Genomic DNA, 21,492 nt, shown 5'->3' with positions numbered 1-21,492 from the left:
AGATGCATTAAAGACAACCATATTATTTTTACCCCAGTCAGAGATACGAGCCAAGTCAGACATTAGGTGTGCCATAGCCTCATCCCTTGTTTGTTGAAGCAACTGTTGAGATGGGCGTTGCGGGAACCGAATGGAAAGGTGAAGGGTGGAGTCATCAGCGTATGAGTGGATAGGGTTAGATGTACAGCTTAGAAGATCATTGATGAATAAAAGGAAGAGAGTTGGTGATAGGACAGAGCCCTGAGGAACACCACTGTTGATAGATCTAGGAGAAGAACGATGGTCGTCTACAACAGCGGCTATAGAACGACCAGAAAGGAAGCTAGCGATGAAGGCACAGATAGAAGGATAGAAACCGTAAGAGGGCAGTTTGGAAATTAAAGATTTATGCCAGACTCGATCGAAAGCCTTTGAGATGTCAAGTGCAATGGCAAAGCTTTCGCCAAAGTCCCGAAAGGAGGATGACCAGGAGTCTGAAAGGTAGGAGAGAAGATCACCAGTGGAGCGTCCCTGACGGAACCCATACTGACGATCGGAAAGAAGGTTGTGATAGGAAAGATGCCTTAAAATTTTTCTCTTAAGAATTGACTCAAAAACTTTTGAAATACAGGACGTTAAAGCAGTTGGACGATAGTTGGAGGGTTGGGAGTGGTCACCCTTCTTTGGGACTGGCTGAATGAGAGCAAACTTCCAGCAAGAAGGAAAGGTACAAGTTGACAGACAAAGGTGAAAGAGTTTGCCTAGGCAGGGTGTAAGCACAGAAGCACAGTTCTTGAGAACAACAGGAGGGACCCCATCAGGCCCATATGCCTTGTTAGTGCTGAGGCCAGTGATGGCAGAAAATACATCAACTGAAGAAATTTTAATGTCAGCCATGAGGAAGTCAGAGGGGGGAAGTGATGGAGGAACAGCACCGGAATCGTCTAAGGTGGAATTGGAGGAGAAAGTCTGTGCGAAGAGATCTGCTTTATCAGTAGAAGAAATAGCTACAGAACCATCAGAGTAGAAAAGAGGAGGGAAGGACGATGAGGTAAAGTTGTTAGAAAGATTTTTGGCAAGGTGCCAGAAGGAGCGGGAAGAATTCGAGTTGGAGAGTTGAGAGCATTTAGTATGGATGAAATTATTTTTAGTAGAGCGAAGAACAGACTTAGCACGATTCCGGGCAGAAATGTAAAGATGATGTGATTCAGGGGTGGGTTGGCTCCGGTACCTTTTGTAGGCCCTCTCCTTGTTGCGGACAGCATTAGAACAAGCGTGATTAAACCAAGGCTTTCTTGCGTTAGTCAAAGGATATGAGAAAGGAATGTATGCTTCCATGCCCGAGAGAATAACCTCCGTAATGCGCAAGGCACACTCAGATGGCTCATGGCCATGGAAGCAATAATCATTCCAGGGAAAATCAAAGAAGTACTGCCTGAGGGCCTCCCAGTCTGCGGCTCCAAAATGCCACAGACGACGTTTCCCTGGAGGGTCCACAGGCCGTACCAGAGTGATAGGACAGGTTAAGGTAATAAGGTTGTGATCGGAGGAGCCCAACGGAGAGAAAAGATTTATGGTGAATGTTTTATAAAAGTATCTTAAAATGATGTATAATTGAGTCATCGGAATCTCTGAGGCTGGATTTGAAATTGCAGTACAGTACTCTAAACGCATCATCGGAATCTCAAAGTGTTAACGGGTATCAAGAACACCAAGGAGTGCATAGATGGTAGTGCTCATTCATGTTCATCGAGGAAAGGAAAAGAAGGTTCAGTTGGTCCAGGTGGTGGCATGTTACCAAGATCTGTGCTAAGAGTGACTGCAGTGAAGGCAACAGGCCCAATTCATTCACTGCTTGGCTGCTTGACCTCGGCATCCTTCACAGAAACAACAACAGAGTGTCCAGTAACTTGGATGTGGATGACTTGGCACTTTGACTAGTTTGTAGAGCCCTCCCTAGACCTTGAAGGCTTCCTGCAGAAAGTTGAGTCAAGTGAGACCCAATAAGCTTCACACAAGCACTCACCTTGTCTACCATTCCAAGCTCAGCACTCACATCTTCCTTTAAAGTTTTGGTAGTGTACCTGTGTTTTAGTGCATATTATGGTAAGCAGTCCAGTGGAATGCTATCTACTAAATATACAAAAATGCCAGATTCTAGTCTCTGCCTAGATTGGAGGGAGTCAGAAGTCATATTAGAGTAGTTAGTCACAAACCTCAGAAGCAGTTAGCTTTTTCCCATAGGTTTAGTTCTTCAAGTTTTATGAGTTTGCAGGTCACACATAGTGTTCCAGAACTAAGTAATCACAGATATTGAGACCCCTCAGTATATCCTTTACCATGTAAACTCTTAGCTGTTCATGCTGTATTGATTTTGATGAGATTAGACACTTCATAACAAGGAACTAGAAATTTATCTGCATTCCACATAAGTCATGGTATTTTGTAGTAATTTTTGTTTGATGGGAACTATGATGTTTGGCATTTACTATTATGTGTAAATTGAGCAGTATTGGAAAAATATAAGGTTATTCTTATATCAGCCCTGCAGTGTAAATTGCCAATATGTACAGTAATTCAGTAATTTCTTTTTTTTTGTCCTGCAGCACACCAGCATGAAGTTGCACTACAGCGAGTACGTCTGAACTATGAGGAGGAGGAGGTTCCAGGAGAGGCAGTGCAGGCGTGGCAGCTGATGATCACTCGACCGCATGCCAGGATTGACTCTAACATCCTCCACAGTGGCATCAAGCAAGGTCCTCTCACTAAATTGATTTTCATTTTATACTTGTAGAGAATGAGAGGAAGGCCATAGGAAAATTTAGGTAAAAATCCTGAATGGCCATGACTTCACCATATCTGAGACACTCCACCCTTCACCAGTAACCCTTTTGCTGCTTGTGAACAGTGTTTCCCACCTCAGTGATGAACAGACTTGTTCAAGATTTGCCTTTTTCACTTCGAAGAATTGTGTAGAAATATATATCATAAACTGTTAAAAGTTTATATACAAGTACAGTACAGTAATCCCTCAATTATGCAATGTAATAGAGCCAAAGGCATGTCCGGGTAGTGGCACTGTTCGGATAATGAACAATATCCCCCTACCATACCCAGACCCTACCTATAACCAACCTCCAACCAATACCTAACCTATTTGTACAATACCTCTGCATACTTTGGCAGTGTTTTCTGGTCATTCAGGCATATTTAGACATCAAACTTCCATTCACCTTTACCTGGGTGCAGGTGTCCACATACATAGCCATAACCACCGTAATCAGCCACTTCTCGGTCACAAGCTTTCTCATTGCCCACTTCACCATTTCCATAGGGACTGTGTCAAAAGCCTTCTCCAAATCAATGAAAACAAAGTATAGCTTCCATTTCTTCTAGTCTATTTTTCCCCAAGCTGACAGACAGTGAATATAGGATCAGTGGTCCCTTTGCCTGGCATAACCCCAAACTGCGTCTCATCAGTATTTACTCTTTCCCTTGTCTTACTTTGTAGAACTCTCTCCATTACCTTCATTATATGGTCCAAAAGATTTATGCCTCTTTAATTTCCTTACCTTGTACACATATACAGTCACAAACTTCAGCCAGTCATCTTCATAATTATAGGCCTTTGAGCCTATGGTACACATTTGCAATCACACTCTTCACACAGTCCTCTCCATAATAGGCCTTTGAGTCAGTGGTGGATTATTCACCTAATAACCTGGGATACATGGCCACTACATCATCCAGATTACCAGTTTCCTCCCCTAGCTATTACCCACGGTACTCATATTACCTACCATTCCACAAAGGGTGTGTGGACACCTGAGTTGAGTGACATCAGCTCCCTGCACCAGAATTCAAACCCTGGCACTATCAGGCCAACAGCTTTGCAACCAACGATGCTAACCACACAGCTACTGCGGTATGGTATATGATCTACTGGTTTACATGTGTTTCTTTAACAGTCATCAGCTATTGACTCCCTTTTTTAATAACCAGTCAGCCAGTTTTCATGTTAACAATCACCGTGGTGGAGAAACATCATAATCATCAGAAATACTGTAGCCCAGTGGTGTCAAACTCAATCCATCCCAAGAGCCACGCTCCAATTCTGTTGCTTGTCTGAGGTCCAAGTTTACCTAATGGTTTTCTGTCTGTCTATATATCCATTGCCAGATGCCTTAATCCCTTATACGGAGTGGCCACAAACAAATCGCCTCCACATCACCCTGTCCCACGCCATTTTACTGCCCGACTACCAATTCACATGGTTTTATGACGTAATTTTGTGACAGACCATCAACACCCCATATTATCAGTTTCAACTGGTGACAACTCTCTCTAACAATTTTTATTCCCATTCACTGTAAGCTACAAAAACCAGTCACCTCAGATAAATGTAGAAACAACAGGATAATACCAGTTAAGCAAGGTTTTATGACATGTAATTTTGTGACAGACTATACACACCCCATATTATCAAATTCAGCTGGTGACAACTCTCTCTAACAACTTTTATTCCCATTCACTGTAAGCTACAGAAACCAGTCACCTCAGAAAAATGTAGAAACAACAGGATAATACCAGTTAAGCATGGATCAACAAGCTCAAAATTGTGGTATGTGTGTCCCTGGGAGCCATGACCAGCGTGTTTATGTTTTGCGCTTCGTCCGAAGTTATCAAAATAGGAAATACTATTTCCAGAGTTTCATCAGATTAATGAACTGTATTTACACACTGTACTATACATTATTACTTTAAAGTGCATGCAAATTTTAAATTTGCAGTATCAAATTGGAAGCACGTTGAATGAAAATAATACTGGTATAAATATAATACAGCTAAGCTGCAGCCTATTCAAATGTTTGGAGAAGTTTGGTTCATCTTCTAACCCTTGCAGTGGCATTGGCTTCTGCTTCAAGTTATTGATGATATTTAAATAAATGTTTTGGGACATATTTGTTCACCAATAAATTATTCAAATGGTATTTTTATCAGTCAAATTATCTATAAATATTTCTTAACAGTGCTCTAATATTTGTTCACTTGATCATACTGTATGACAAATATTATGGGATTTTCCACTTGTTAATTTTTATAAATAGTCATCGCAGGCCATTCTTTTCCACGGGCCACAAATATGACATCTGTGTCGATAGATGTAGCCAAGGGGTTTGATGAGATGGAGAGAGATATTGTAGGCATATCGTTGATTAATGGCTGCCCGTCTGTCACCATTGGAGTGTAACGTGGGCTGCTGCTAGTTAAATGGTGAAGTGTCGAGTAGAGTGAATAGGTAGTTCTCTCTCTCTAACTCACTTTCCCTCTCAGTGTATTCTTTTATTGTAAGTGAGGTCAGTTATAGTCACTTCTTGGGTTAGAGTTTTATTGTGCAAAGTTATAACAAGATGTGATTTAAGAGGGTAACGTAACATGATGGCAAACCTCCTAGCTGACCCTGTCTCCTGCCTTCTGCCCTCGATCATACTCTCAGGCTCTCTCCAACCCCTTCTGGCTTGAAGGAGATCTCTCCGAGATTATATATAGCTCAGAGAGGATATGTATGTGTGGTGTAATTTCTGATAGATTTCCATTCATGTGGACTAACCAACTAGAGCTGTTTACCCCATGTGTTTGAACATGTCACGAAATCCTTGGTCGTCTGGGAAAACACGATTGTTTGATATAGACCATGTGGATTGACATTCTAGTGAGAAGCTGTGTATGTCTCCAGGAGACACTGCATACTGCACATTATGATATGAGATATATACTCTTGCCCATATTGATTACATATCTGTAACTATTACATATGACATTTAATGCCTATACCTGAGCTGTAGCCCATTAACAAAATAATCATCACCATGTGTCAAAGTTTGTTGTAATTTTCCTCAGTATGGGTTTTGCGTTAGTTCTGAATGACAGTTCATATTTTTTAAACTTTAAAGTGGCAAAATTTGAGAGGACTATGTGAACCGGAATGTTATAATACTGTACCAATCAGCTGATCACTGAGAGGGGAACTGGGTGGGAGAATAGCCACAACAGTAACCCACCAGGTGAACAAAGATTACATCACCACAGCTCAAAATTTTGTCGATAATTATGCTTAATATTGTCTTGCATATATTATTAAGTTTGAAAATGGTAAATTACAGTGGATTGTGTGGAACTAATTTAGCAGTACAAGCAGACCCTGGTTTAACAATGCAGTTGGTTGAGTAAAAACCCATTGGTAAGCAGGATATTGTATCTCTCGGTAGATTTAACATGTAAAGTATAGGGATACATCTTGAGTCTTGGGTTTCCCCTCATCCAAGTCCTAAACCCGCCCAGATGAGTCCAGAAACAAAATAAAGTGTAAAGCAAATCTAAGTGGCCTAACAGACGTAAAAGAAACTAAATTAAGCCTAAAACCAGTTCCTGTCTCGCGTGTACCCAGTCAAGGTCACAGGAGAGTGTGAACTCTGACTCTTATTCAAACTCGGTAGAGAAGAAGCATTAGCATTGTATACAATCACACCGTTAGACAGTCCTGGGACAATTAAATAAACATCTGCAATGCATAATAATAATGTATGAATGATGCAGAATCATCCAAGGTGCGAATTGTTGTGGTGGAGAATCGTTAATGTTTTTACAGGGGATTCGTTTGCCGGGGAATGCAATTGATGATGCGATCAGGATTGCCTTTTCAACAGCCCAACTTTATGTTGCTTTAGTTACTGTTGTGGTTGCTGAGCTCCTTTATTTCTTCTCTCTTATTTTCCAACATGTATTTAGGAATTCCTTTGTATTTTCAAAGCATTTTCCCTTAACAGTCACAGTGTAAACACATGATGTATCGATCAATGATGCGATTGGGATAACCTTTTGAATGCCTCCTCTTTATGTCGCTTTAGCCACTGTTCTGGTTGCCGAGCTCGTTTATTTTCTTCTTTCTTATTTTCCAACATTTGTTTAGAAATTCCTTTGTCTTTTCAAAGCTTTTTTCCTTGAACAGCCTGAAGGTAAACACATGATTTATTGATGTCACAGTTTTCATCAGTGCATTAAATATTTGCTCTTTAAGCCTTTCATAATTGTTATATTTATTTAAAATTATTAATATGTGTTCCATGATAAGTTAGATTTTTAGTGGCCAGACACGAAATATTCTTTGTTGAGTCACCTAGCTGTCCACACTGTTTTGTACCTCGTCTGATGGGCGTGAATCCGTACCCCAAGTGACAGTGTTCACTCACCTATAACCAAAACTTGTTAGTCTAAGTCTAAAACAGTTTATAAATCAACCTACACACAAAATTTAAGTCTAAAATATCATCAAAATCAGTAAAAAAAAAAAAAATCGAAACCAGAAGTAGGCCTACGATAGGAGGGGTAGGGTGGTATTTCTACCCCCGTCATTATTCTGGGGTATTGCATCTAGGGGTATCATGAATCTGGGTTTGCCTGTTCTAATTAACTAAGAACTGGATGGAATATAGCCCTCAACAAGAAACCTCCTTGTAAACAAAGGGCTCGCTTCACCCCAGTTCAAAGTTTAGCTTACTTTTATTATTCCACTTCATGAGATGAAGTGGAATCTTAGGTTAGGTCATATCCATCCTTACGTCATTCCACACTATATCTCAGAAACCATTTGTTGGAATTTTCTCATAATTTGTACAATTGTAGGGCCATATAGGAGGTTGATGACTGTCTTTTTGAAATTTTGAAAAAAATCCAAAATGGCCAGCTTATGACCAATTTTCTAATTTTGAAACTTTAAATCCTTTACTGGTAAATCTCCTTTATTTCAACAGATAGGATTACAGGTTGTAATAAACTTATATAGGAAGTCATTTATAGTGAGTCAGAATATGATGTCAAATTTGACCTGTGACCTTGCCTTAAAGGTTATCTTCACGGTCGAATGTCAGTTTTCTCCTATACAGTATCTTTGTTTCTATGAGAGATAGACCCTATGATTGTATGAAACACATATAGGAAGTCATATCCAGGGTGTCTTTATATGATGTCAGATTTGACCTGTGACCTTTTTTCAAGGTCAGCTTGAAGATTGAGTGTGAATTTTCTCTTATGATGAGAAATTTGATCAGACCTATATTCAGGCTGATATGGGAAAAGCCATGTGCTATTATGTATCTTACTTTCTTTTTGAGACAGAGCTGTTATTTATACGAACCACATCTTGGAAACTTTGCTCTGTGAATGTAAAAATGAGGATAGATTTCAGCTGTGACCTTATTCAGGGTTCTCTTGAAGGTTAAATGCTGTATTTTATATCATCTTGGTGTCTATGGGACATTTTAAAGGTATAGAACTTGCTTTCTTAAAAGTGGAATACTCTCTAGCCTCCCTGGGACTTGATAGTTATTCTCAATATGATCTGTGCATTACTGTTCTGAATGACAATTTATTTTTAGCTCTAAAGTAACAAAAATATGCGTTGATAATAGTATCATAGCACTGAGTCCTTTGACCAGCTGATACCGGTAACTGAGCAGGAATTAAATTGTGTGTATATTGACAGTCATATGATTTCACAGTGTTTTATGCTTAATGCAGTAAGTGTCTGCAGTGGTTTATGGTGGCAATACAAGTATATTGAGATATTTCAGGTGGTTATGGACATGTGTTTGGTTTTTAACTTTAGTAAGGCTACATAAAGTCACATAAAAGTAACCCTGGCTGGGCACCTAATTTATAACCTGTGAACCCATCAGGGTGGCCAAGCACACTTATGGAATGTCTTAAGGAGAACTGTTCGGGGGTATCTGAAGGTATGCCCTTGAAAAATTAGCATGGCAAGAGCATATTTTAGAGGTGGTCATGGCCAGTCCGATGGGGTGCCCCAACTGCCCACTAAACCACCAGGTGCCACAATTTGGTCATATGGTTACCACCCAGCGTAGTAAGTGATTTGCTGGTGTACAGGAAACCATTTGCTTTGTCACTCAGTGTAGAGTCACTCTTAGACAGAAGGAAGAGGAAAGAATGAAGGAAAGAAAGACAGAAGAGGGAGTGTAAAGTCACCTGTAGGCAGAAGGAAGAGGAAAGAATGAAGGAAAGAAAGACAGAAGAGGGAGTGTAAAGTCACCTGTAGGCAGAAGAGGAAAGAATGAAAGAATCGGTAGAAGAGGAAGGAAGGAAGAGAGGAAACGGCAGACACCCAAAGCAGCACTACATCGAGTGAGTGAACGGAGAGTGCCCCCACCTACCACTATTATACCAAATAATGACTTCTTATACCTTATTTTGTGCTTTAGTTGTACCCAAGTGTAAAAATGGCTAATACATTATTTTGTGTTGTAGGTGTGCCCAAGTCAGTACGTGGTGAAGTGTGGACGTTGTTGATGCATCAGCACTTGGCCCGCAACCCCAAACTGGAGCCTCAGGTGCCTGGTTACAACACTGCATATGATACCATGATTAAGGAACTCACTTCTCAACATCATGCCATTCTTATAGACCTTGGTTAGTCTCATAAACTGTAATGTTAAAAGCAAAATCATCATTACCGTCATCATCCTCATCCTTGCCATTATCGTCATTGTTGTCAGCATCAGCACCATGACTGACCAGCATCACTCAGATTCCTACTAATTTTTTTTTTTTTTTTTTTTTTTTTTTTTTTTTTTTTTTTTTTAGAAATCAATAATGTTGAGAGACAAATGACAATGCTCGCATGCATAGGTCTTTTCACTTGATATTAGCTCTTTGTGTCACGATCTTGAGCCATTTCCTAACCCAGTTTTATATTATGGAGGTCACACACAGGACTCTATCCTATGTCTTTCTCAGTGTACCAGTGGGTATCCTGCCATCCACATTCATACCTGTGACTCTTTTCAACCAGTCACCAGGAGAGTGAATGCTTTTATTGTAGCTACTGTACATGGCTACATGCTTCTAACCCATTAGAGTATTATCTCTAGGTTAGAGATGTACCGATACCAAAATTTTGACCGATACCGATATCGATACCACAAAATTGGACCGATATCGATACCAGTGAGGGACGGTGGTGCCTGCCGTCTGAGGACTGTGACAGGGCCCTGAGCCACTGATGCAGGCTACCAACCTGTCTTGGACAGTCGCCCCAAGAAGTGATGTCAGAGTTTCAGATTGTTTCGGTCACTCTGCACTGATATACATTCAGTGAAAACTTAGTGAATATATGGTAAAACTTCTGTGCCTCCATTACATCATATAAAATAAGATATATACAGTATATTATATCACACTGAGAATTATGTAAAACGACTAACACGAGGCAGTGATATATTAGAAGTTAACACTCGGATACTTCTCCCGTTTGAATGAAAGTGTAATATATTATTCTGCGTGCGGCGTGCAGTATAACCCAGTGTTCCTGATGTATTTGCTTCCCAGGATTTCAAATACAGATGCTCTACTTTCGAAGACCAGTAGTTAAAACTCATCTGACTGCAATACACTACCTTATTTTCAAATGCTATGGTGATGATACAGCAACAGTGAGGTTGCCACAACAGTGAATTTTTTCTTAGTAATGATACCCTACTTGCAGTAGCAGCAAGACCATTCTGCCTTTTATTCCTTGTCTTCCCTTCGCTTATAATAATTTGCAATTTTATTCCTAATTAATGCAAAATTATTTTAAGTTGTAAGAAGACATGAAAGATTGTACCTTTTTCTCATATACTAAGTATTAACGAGGACCAAAGTATGAGTTTATACTCTTGCAGTGCAAAAGCACATACTTTTTACTCCATTAATCTCTAGTATCCATCTTTTAAAATAAACTTTTGTGTCCTGCTTAACTGAATATGCTGATTCAAAAGTTTTGAACTCAGTGATTTGTTTATGAACATTTCATTTTCTTTCTCTTGCCAATTGTTTAGACACTGAGGATACTAGGCTATGAAACAAGTTTGTCATTCTCCAAGGAGCTCCGACTCTCGGCAGTTTTTCGAGGTTTTCCTTATATTTCATTCATTGATAGTTCTCTGACTTATCTTAAAACTTCAAGAGAATTTCCTTAATGAAAAACTGGCCAGATGCGGTGTAATAACTGCATGTCATTGAGTAAAAGCTGTTTCTTTCCCTGCATGTTGATCGAACCATTTAAAATAGCCTACTAACTTACTCTGCATTCCTCTTTCTGTTGTCATCCATGGAGATAAGAAAAACGGAAATAAATGACTTTCAGGTATTCCTCAGTATGGTAACGGAAATTATTTTATAAATAATAATGACTGACTTTAATTGATTATTAAAGCGCTTTTCATTTTATTATTACTCTACAAAAATATTTTTGCATTATACTGTATTAGATAAGAACTCCACAAATTATTCCTTATTGTCCCCGAGCGATAGAGCTGAAATTTCAGTTAGTTCCATTTAGGATTTTCTGTTATCGTAATTAACAAACTACTTCCTACAGTTTTGAAATATACTGGTACTTTTTCATTTACTTATTGTTTTCCGTAACAATTTTACATAATAGGTTTCACCTTGTAAAGATATAAGGAAGAATATGTACATTATTAATGACCAAAAACTTCCGGATACTCTGCCGTCACTTCTTAGGCCGACTGTACATGTCCATGGTGACAGATGTGGCTCATTACCAAAGAATGTACTGCATTACTATGCACCATGTACTGAAAATATGATGCTGAATAATTGGATATTACTAATAATTTATTTTTCATCCCTATAAAACGTCCAAATTCTGTTTAACAAAATAATTTCCAGTGAGTGAAATGCTACGCACTAAATTCCATTTAAGTATCGGTATTATTGGCAGAAAATCAGCCGATACCGATTCTGATACCAGTACTCTAAAAATGGGCTGATACCACTGATACCGATACCAGTACATCGGTACATCTCTACTCTAGATGCCATCATCCTCATATATGTAAAGGTGAAATTATGGGAAGTAATATTATGAACAAAATTATTTACAGTTAAAGGAATGACTCCCAGTACCAAGGTTAGTGGCACTACTGTACTTCTAGTGTATGTGTTCATAAGTCTTGTAAATATTTGCTACAGCCATTTATCATAGTCTATGGTTCCCTCATTTTTTAAGGCTTTTTGATGTGTTTGCTGGTATCCATGACTTGTTCTGCACTGTTACAGTTGGAAGAAAGAGTAATGAGATCAGTTGATAAATGCATGCTCTATAATCCTTTGGTTGGATTCATCCCCCGTCCCCATGTGGCAGCTCAGGGTAAACGCCTTTATCTAAATAGATTTATCTTGTTCTAAGCTCATGGTTGCAGCAAAATAAGTTCATTCATGGAAAGAGGTTTTCCTGTTCTGTAACCAACTTTATCATTCTCTCATTTTAATCACAGGGCGCACATTCCCAACGCACCCATACTTCATGCAGACACTTGGACCAGGGCAGCTTGCACTCTTCAATGTACTTAAGGCATATTCACTTCTTGACAAGGATGTGGGCTACTGCCAGGGGCTCAGCTTTGTTGGTGGTGTTCTACTTCTCCATGTGGGTATTCCATGTTCCTGTATGTACTTGCAAACATTTTGCATGACAGAATTTAAGCCAGTGCTCATTTCATCCATCTTTCCTTGAGTTGCGTATTCAATTTTGTCTCTTGGAATGCAGTATGTTCCCTTTTTTGTGAAATTCATGCAGTGAATATTGCTTGAATTAGATTGGCTCTTTTATTTTTTTCCAGCAAAAGTTTTAGAGTAAGGATGTCCGTGTACAGTAGAGGTGAAGAAAGCATGCTTACATGATATGGTCATGTGGAGAGAATGGGTACAATTGGGTGGTGAAGAGGGTATATGTGAATACATTTGAAGAGGGGATGTAGTGTGGTAGACCAAGAAGGTGGATAGATATCAGTAGCAGTAGAGTAATGCCGATCTGTCTGGGTAAGTAGATGCATCAGCCATAGAAAAGTAACCACTCCTTGCCCATCCTTGCAGTGAACTGATGTTCCCTTGTGGTAGACAGTGTTTCACCACAGTGTGGCACGATGAAGAATGTAGAGGTTTGGTTCCTGGATGGACACTGCATTTGCATTTCTCCACCCAGTTAACAGAGGCACCATAGGAGACTACATCTCCCCATTATTATCGCCTGCCTTTAGCAAGGCGAGGCGATATAGTTTTTCTCGGTTTGTGTGTGTGTGTGAGTGTGTGTGTGTGTGTGTGTGTGTGTGTGTGTGTGTGTGTGTGTTGTCAAAATACGGTATCTCACAAAGATGTGGATGAATTTTCACCAAACCTTCAGGAAACAGCTGCCATATGGATATGCAGAAGCCTATCACTGTTGGTGAGGATTTGATCAAGGATGACCAAATGCCAGCTGCCATATATTTTTTAATATGGATTGCACTCTCATCTTAAATGTCAGGGCCAACTTGCCTAGTCCTGGCCTCCTAAGCTTCTCGTGGGTGCGACGTAAGATTGGGTGATGGATGGACGGATGGCTTTTTGTGAAGCACGGTGACTGAACTCCATAGAGCTTTGCGAATTTTTATCTCCCACCTTTAGCAAGGCGGGGCGATATAGTTTGTGTGTGTGTGTTGCTAAAATATCTCCTCTTCAGTTTTGTTTTTTAGGTCACTTGTACTTTAGCCAACAACATATTTTGATGGACAGTTAGCATTCAGCCCCCAAATGCTTTTGTTTCATTTGATTAAATGGTTGTTGCTTCCTACTTCTTCCGTAGCCTTTATCATTCTTTTTGTGTGCCTGCCCTCCTCTCTTCCTATTTCTCCCATCTTTGCTGTCACTTCTTATTGCCCTTCTTTCCTTTACATGTGGCTTTACATTGAGTCACAAGCCAAATAGTTTCCTGTAAGCCAAGAAACCATTTACAACGCTGGGTGGTAACCATATAACCAAACCATACGTGCTCCCTACTTGTCAACAAGTGGGTTGGTGAAGGGTTAGTGCCCCTCTCTGTAAAACAAATAACTCAGAATCAAATGGCCACCCCATACGGGATTATGGCATCTGGCAGTAGATAGATAGATAGCTACCACCCAGCATTGTAAATGGTTTCCTGTGTTACTGGAAACCATTATGCTCAACACACAGTGCAGTGTCACCGAAAGGTAGCACTACATATATTGAGTGGGTGATGGGTGCCCCCATCTCCTGCCAGGATAGATATGGTAAAGGATTGTTTGAGAAAATGAGGTATGGAGGTTGATAATGCAATGGAATTGATGACAGATTGAACTGGCTGGATGAAATTTTTATGGAAGAGTGCACAACAAGGGTGTGGCATCCTCTTTTTCATTGGATAGTCATCGGTTTGACTCTGTCAGATTGATAATTATGAAGTACGGTGATCCCTCAGTTATCACACATAATTGGTATTAAGCCTGGTGCGTGATAACCAAATTGTGTGGTAGAGAAAAGCAGAACCCTTGGGATGTATTGTAATTGGTACCAGGCATCCTATGTGCAAATCCAAATTTTTCCTTTACCAGCATTGTAGACCTATTAAATACATACATACTGTTAAGGCAAGTATCAGAAACACACACAGGCATGATTGGGTTAATAGAAATTGTTGAAAAAGGCATAGTAAGGAAGAAACGCATACCACAGAGAAACCTTAGATGGGCTTGTGGTAAAGGGTTTTGAAGCTAGAGGTGGAGAGTGAATGTTCTCCACTACGTGGGATTAACTCCTCAAGTAAGGACTCATCTTTGAATCCCTCAGAGCCATCAGAAACCACAGACACTTCACCATTATTGTCAGCAGACACCAGCTTGGGTGTGCAATAGTGATGTTTTTTTTAGCCAAGAAATGTGGGATAATAGCGGGAGTGCAGATTTTCATCTTGCAGTGATAGTGAAAACTGCTATAACCAAGTGTGTGGTAACCAAGGGGTCACTGTACATACTCCTGTACATTTTGAAAGGTGTGCCTGTGAGGTGGAATCAGGATTGCAGATGCTTGAATGGTGAGTGAGTTTGTGGTCAGTTATCATCGGGCATGCTGTGGATTACATTTTTTTTTTTTTTTTTAATTATTATTTTTTTTTTTTGTACCACCCTACCTCACTCCACTGTTGGTAGGAAAAGGAGGTAGTAAGATGATGATGATGATGATGATAAGTAACATTTTTAAAATGTAGTTATGGCTTTATAATGTTGCATGCTGTACAGTACTTATGATGTGCTAATGGCCATTTTAATGGTACAGGTGGAGGAAGAAACAGCATACCTGCTGCTAAAGCATCTTATGTATGTGCTGGGCTGCAGGCGACAATACTGCCCTGATCTGGTTGGACTCCAGGTAGGATGTTTGAGGAAGGAAACAGATGTGTAGAATTTCTTTTTGGCCCAGTGGTTTTAGTGCTGTGCATAGAATAACTGTGTGTTTAGAAGTACAGTCACCACATTTTTTGCCATGGTATGCATTGTACTAGTGGTTAAATACCAGATCTTAAGCTTTGCCTTTATCATCTTTTTTATTCATGTAGTGGATAGTGCCTCTGCATTCCTGTGTAAATTTTTTCTTTTTTCCCTCTTTGATAGCAGTATTTTTGGTGCAGAGGATACTCCTGGGCATGGGATCAATTAATTTTCCGCCTGTTTTTCTGTGATTCAGCACCTAACCCAGTGTATTGGTCGTGAAACTCCTCTACTCAAATATTGCAAGTCTTGCATGAATTTATGTACTGTATGGGCAGCCAGTTTTACTGGATACAGTGCTGATGCCTTCTCTTTGTGTGAGGTTTTCCATTTCCTATTTCTGGATACTGTTCACCTCATTTGAAATACTGTGTTGAGAAGTTGGGTGATGACAGTGATAATGATGGTAATGAAGTTGGCACCACTTAGGATATTTCTGGAACCATTAGTTTAAAAATGCAATACTGTAGGTAGCATGTGATTAAGTATTTGGTGACTATAAGACAGAATAACTGTTATATTACTGCTCTGCTAGTCATTGTTAAATATATGGTTGAAAACTTTTAATGTGTGGCTGTCCAAGAAGTGGAGGCTGCAGTCCCTGAGCTTGGTGAGCTCCAGAAGGATTGCCAGGTCAGGTTGTTGAGCCCAGACTATTGGGGTCTCTCAGACTTCTCTGTCTAGCTAGATCCTGACTTAATAAAGTCTGTAAGGAGTTTGGGGGTTAAAATAATTTCAATCTGAACACTGTGATGCATTAGTCATCTAACTGTCCGAAGTCACTGACATTAGTGTAATTTTAGTTCCTTCATTGTCAGTCTCTGTACATATGTAAGTAGAAGTAAGTTCCCTTTTACATTCTGTCTGCATTACTGATATTGAAATACCCAGTATTAGTTTAATAATGAATAAGTGACTCACTCAAATGCAGCACAGGACTCTTGAGCTACCAGCCATGGATACAGTACCTAAAACACCAGTCATTTAGAGGTAGGCTGTTACATTTCACTTATTACTCAGATTTGATTATTTACTTAACCGTAATATAAGGGTAGATAAATATAATCAGTATGAGACTTTTTTTTTTTTTTTTTTTTTTTTTTTTTTTTACAGGAAGTGCTTGTTATATATTGCCTTCAAATTTTATTTTTTGGTGTGTAAGTCCTCAGTAATTTTCAGAAAAAGTTACCTGTTCAAGTTCCGTTCCTGTCCAAAATGATGATTACCCAGCAAGTTTCTCCCAGTTTACAGTAACTTTTTCTTTAATCAAGAACCCCCCACTGACATGCAGTGGTGATTAATTTATTTACAGTAATCTCCTGTTTATTCAATCATTGCCCAGTATCCGTTATTATCCGACCAAACAAAAAATTAGGCTAAATTAAAGTAGTATTTATTTATTTATTATTATTATTTTTTCATTAACTGAAAGTGCACATGGAAACCAAATTTTTAAAACCACCCACTTCTCCCTGAAACAGCCCTGTGCCACTAGTGGTGTCTGCCAAATGAAGGGCACTGCCCTCTCCACCTCAGCTGCATTGAATAAGCTATCTGGTGTTGGTGTGTGTGAAGTTCGTCATGGAGTTTGTGTCTTTGTTACCATACCAAAACTTTTGCAGGGGCTTCTGTTGCTTGCCCTTGTGGTGTGTGCATGCCTGTAGCTCCTGTGAAATATAATCTATCTATCTATCTATCTATAGCCCGACGCCCTAATCCCGCAAAGGGTGGCCGCAGACAAAACGCCTCCAAGTCACTCTGTCACCCACCATTTGACTCCCCTCCCCCCAGCTCACCCCCCCCTCCCTCATATACCTCTCAACTCCATCCCTCCACCTCATCCTCAGTCTACCCCTCCCTCTCCCTCCCTCCACCTCACCTACATACACCCTCTTGGTCAGTCTTTCATTCTCCATTCTCTCCACATGTCCAAACCACCTCAGTGTATTTCTCCTAATCTTTTCAACCACATCCACATCTACCCCACAACGTTCCTTCACTTCTTCATTCGTCAGCCTGTCCCTCCACGTCACTCCACATGCTCCTCTCAAGTAACTCATTTCCACTGCTCTCACTCTTGACTTGTTCCCCTCTTGCAAGGTCCACGCCTCGCTTCCATACGTCAGGGTAGGGATCACAATAATATAATGATCTGTGTATATAAATCTGCACATGTGTGGTACCAACCTGTCTCCTTTGTCTACGTAACTTACATAGCTAGTTTTTCGCGTTTTGGTTCTACTCTTATCCATCTATGCATTTCTGTCTTGCATCTAACAAATACTAGTGCCTGTTGCACCTTCTGTGGAAATTTTAATGTTTACATAAATATGTACAAATTTGGTGCCAGTTCGTCTCTTTTGTGTTACGTAATTTATGTAACTAGTCACCTGCTGTTGGTTCTACTCATTTTGAGCTGTGCACCTCACTCTCAATTTTAATAAATAGTAAAATATTGTTAGTGCCAGTTGCACCTTCTGTGGAAAATAATAAAATGCTTACGTAAATATGCACACATTTCTTGCCAGCCTGTCTCCTTTGTGTTGTGTAATATATGTAGCTAGTTGCTTGCTTTGATTTCTGGTCATATCCATCTATGTTTTTCACTCTCTTTTTTAATAAATAGCAATATTCTTTGTGACTGCAGCCGAACAATGAATGAGACAGGCTTGTGGTGGAATATGTATGAAGGAAACTCCTTTTTAACCCCTTAACTGCAGGGATGTTGGGCATGTGCCGTGCGCGTCCCGCGGGGATAATCGTTCTCCGACTGACTTTTAAAAAATATTTGCCAAAAATCAGTTATTAGTCCTAGAATATTAAAATTACATAAGCTTTTGGCACATACCTTCAGCTTTCTCCTGGGATGTTTGCTTGAGCCTTCGTCGACTATCGTTGGACTTATGGAGACTTCTGAAGTTAGGTAACGAAGTCTCCACTTTGCACTTCCCGATACCCCGTAATATGGTTACCACTGCGTGATATTATAACTACAAACACTATTCTATGAATTTCAAGCAGTTTGGAATCCATATTCCAAAAAAAACACCGTGAAAGCAATGTAAATTACGAGCGCATACGAGCTTTCCACCCGCGCTCGCTCCCCGATGGTATTCTGAGGCGGAGCTCTCATTTATTATTTATAAACACACTCACACTTCATATTCCTAGTACTTTATTACACCTATTTATATATACAATATTTATCCATAAGTTTCTTTCAGTACTAGTAGTTTATTTTCACTACAGGCATTCACTTTCTCGTTCAGTAAACTGGCATAGAGAGCGAAGCTTTCACTTTCACTTTCATTACTCCAAGTATTTATACACGCTAGAGCGAAGCTTTCACTTTCACTTTCATTACTTCAAGTATTTATACTCATATTCTTTTATTACTGATTATTTACATTTCTATTTACATTCTCTATTTTATTCACATTATTTATACTGTTTTGCACTGTCACTTGCAGTAACTTATAAAACTATTTTCCACTGTTCAATTTTATTTACAGTCATTGCCATCACTTGCTATTTACACATTATTTACATTTCCACTGTGGTAGGTTGTGGCGACCATCATCCACTCACTTGATGTAGAGCTGCCTATTCTTCCTTAGCCATTCTTTTTCTGTGTCTCCCCTCCTCTCTTCATATTTCTCCCATCTTTCCTGTCACTTCTTATTGCTTTTCTTTCCCTACAGGTGGCTTTACATTGAGTGACAAGCCAAATGGTTTCCTGTAAGCCACGAAACCATTTACTACGCTGAGTGGTAATTATATAACCAAACCATACGTGCTCCCTATGTGTCAACAAGTGGGTTGGTGGAGGATTAGTGCCCCTCCCCATAAAACAAATAACTCAAAGTCAAATGGCCACCCCTTATGGGATTGTGGCATCTGCCAATAGATAGATAGATAGACTTGCACTGTTTTAGAGTCACCAGAAAGATCGTAGTCACTGTCCATCATTATCATTGATAAATTAGCCAGTTCACGTTCCACAGCAGAATCGTTTAGCCCTTTACCCCTTCCCACACGAAGTTTAGTAGGGGTAGAGGTCACAGGGCCCTTTGCAGGGGGCTAAGAAGCAGCAGAATTGGAGAGGCGCGAATCTGACATGGTTTCACATTGAAAGACGACAGTAAACTGAATGATGTGGCCTATGGGCAGGGAAGGGTTGACAATGTCAGCGTGGTGCCAGCTGCTAATTTATATGCTATGAAATGATTGGCAGGAAATCTAGACAATACATAATACATTAGGTAGTTCCAGGTGAATGTAAATATCACTTAGGCTTCTCCCTTCCTTTCTTATATATGTTTTTAATACGAGAATGGGTCATACAGCATATTTCTAGGGGAAGTAAACAGAAAATTAGCAAACGAGTGCACATGGGGTGTTGTTAGGTGATAATTAGCCCATTTGTGATGTATGGCAGTATCAATTACCTTTTCTCTTTCTTTTATTTATTATTTTGTATAAGAATAGGGCATAGGGCACATTTCAATGGATAAAATGAGTGGAAAAATCCGTCCAGGATTTGCATAGTGCAGCGCGGCTGGGGAGGTTGGAGGAGCGGGTAATGGAGGGAAGGTAAGGAGGGGAGTCAAGGACAGGGGAAAAATGGCTAAATTGTCAACAGTGGATGGGAGTACAGTGACATTAGCAGGACTGAGTTTAGCTGGACACTGGTAGTACTGATAGATGATACAAGCCACCACTTGAAAGCCCGGGTGAATTCAAAATAACACAGAATCACAAAAGTGACACCCCACAGTATGATCCCTTGCTCCCGAGCATCACACAAGTGATGCCCTGCGGTTAAGGGGTTAATAATTAAAATCTCATTCCTCTTCCAAATGCCTGTGTGACTCTGCACTCCCTCTTCTGTCTTTTTTTTTTTTTCTGCCAATGGCTGACTACACTGAGTTACAATCCAGATGCTTTCCTGCACACCAGGAAACCATTTACTGTGCTTGATGGTAATCATATAACCAAATTATGGCACCAGGTGGTTTAGTGGGTATTTAAGGTGTTCCAGTCAGATTGAGCCTGTGCAAGTTTCCATATCCAAGGGGAGGTTGGGATTCTTGAATTGCCACTCAGGTATGAGTGAGGCTGGTCACTCTCATCTAAAATGTCAGGACCAACTTGCCTAGCGCTGGGCTGCTACACTCCTTATGGAGCAACACAGGATTAACCCCTTAATCACAGAGCGTCACTTTCGTGACGCTCGGGTGCAATGGATCATACCGCAGGGCGTCACTTTTGTGATTCTGTGTTATTTTGAATTTGCCTGGGCTTTAAAGTGGTTGCTTGTATCATCAGTCAGTACTGCCAGTGTCTAACAATAGTCAGTGCTGCTATTGTCATCTGTACTCCCATCCATTGTTGACAATTTAGCCATTTCTCCCCATTCTTGACTCCCCTCCCTACCTCCCCTCCATTACCCTCTCCTCCCACCTGTCCCAGCTGCGCCGCGCTAGGCAAATCTTGCCCGGATTTTTCCACTCATTTCATCCATTGGAATGAGCCGTATGCCTTATTCTCATACAAAATAATATATATATATATATATATATATAAAAAAGAAAAAAGGTAATTGATAGTGCCATACACCTGGAATTAGCTAATTATCACCTGGCAACACCCCATGTGCATTCGTTCGATAATTTTCCCTGTTTATTTCCCCTTGAAATATGCTGTATGACCTGTTCTCATAATAAAAATATATATAAGAAAGGAAGGGAGAAGCCTAAGTGATATTTACATTCACCTGGAACTACCTAATTTCCTCCCAATCATTTTACAGCATATAAATTAGCAGCTGTCACCTCGCTGACGTTGTCAACCCTTGGCAGCCCCATATCCGCCTCGTCATTCAGTTCAGTGTTGTCTCTTGATATGTAAGCACGTAGCACGTAGCCCCTCCATTTCTGCCGCTTTTAGAGGTCCGTGTGACCTTTACCCCTACTGAACCTCGTATGGGAAGGGGTAAAGGACTAAGTGACTCTGCTGTGGAGCGTGAACTGGCTAATTTATCCATGATAATGATGGACAGTGACTACAATCTTTTTGGTGAATCGTGTGACGAGCCAGTGGAGGA

The 21,492-nt window shown here is 40.1% G+C and overlaps 1 protein-coding gene across 1 annotated transcript in view; it reads left to right on the top strand.

The window, feature by feature from the left end:
* LOC145393011 (TBC1 domain family member 4-like) overlaps nt 1-21,492 on the top strand; it is a 100,947-nt gene that overhangs the window by 63,987 nt on the left and 15,468 nt on the right. The window contains exons 12-15 of the mRNA XM_080267330.1: nt 2,586-2,735; nt 9,304-9,465; nt 12,339-12,490; nt 15,175-15,267. Of these exons, the coding sequence (XP_080123456.1) occupies nt 2,586-2,735; nt 9,304-9,465; nt 12,339-12,490; nt 15,175-15,267 (557 nt within the window). The remainder of the gene's footprint in view (nt 1-2,585; nt 2,736-9,303; nt 9,466-12,338; nt 12,491-15,174; nt 15,268-21,492) is intronic.

The sequence above is a fragment of the Coenobita brevimanus genome, chromosome 23 (genome assembly GCF_032717465.1).
Source record: "Coenobita brevimanus isolate Jiangsu-jjx chromosome 23, ASM3271746v2, whole genome shotgun sequence".
Lineage (NCBI taxonomy): Eukaryota > Metazoa > Arthropoda > Malacostraca > Decapoda > Coenobitidae > Coenobita > Coenobita brevimanus.
This window is presented reverse-complemented; position numbering and strand designations above follow the sequence as displayed.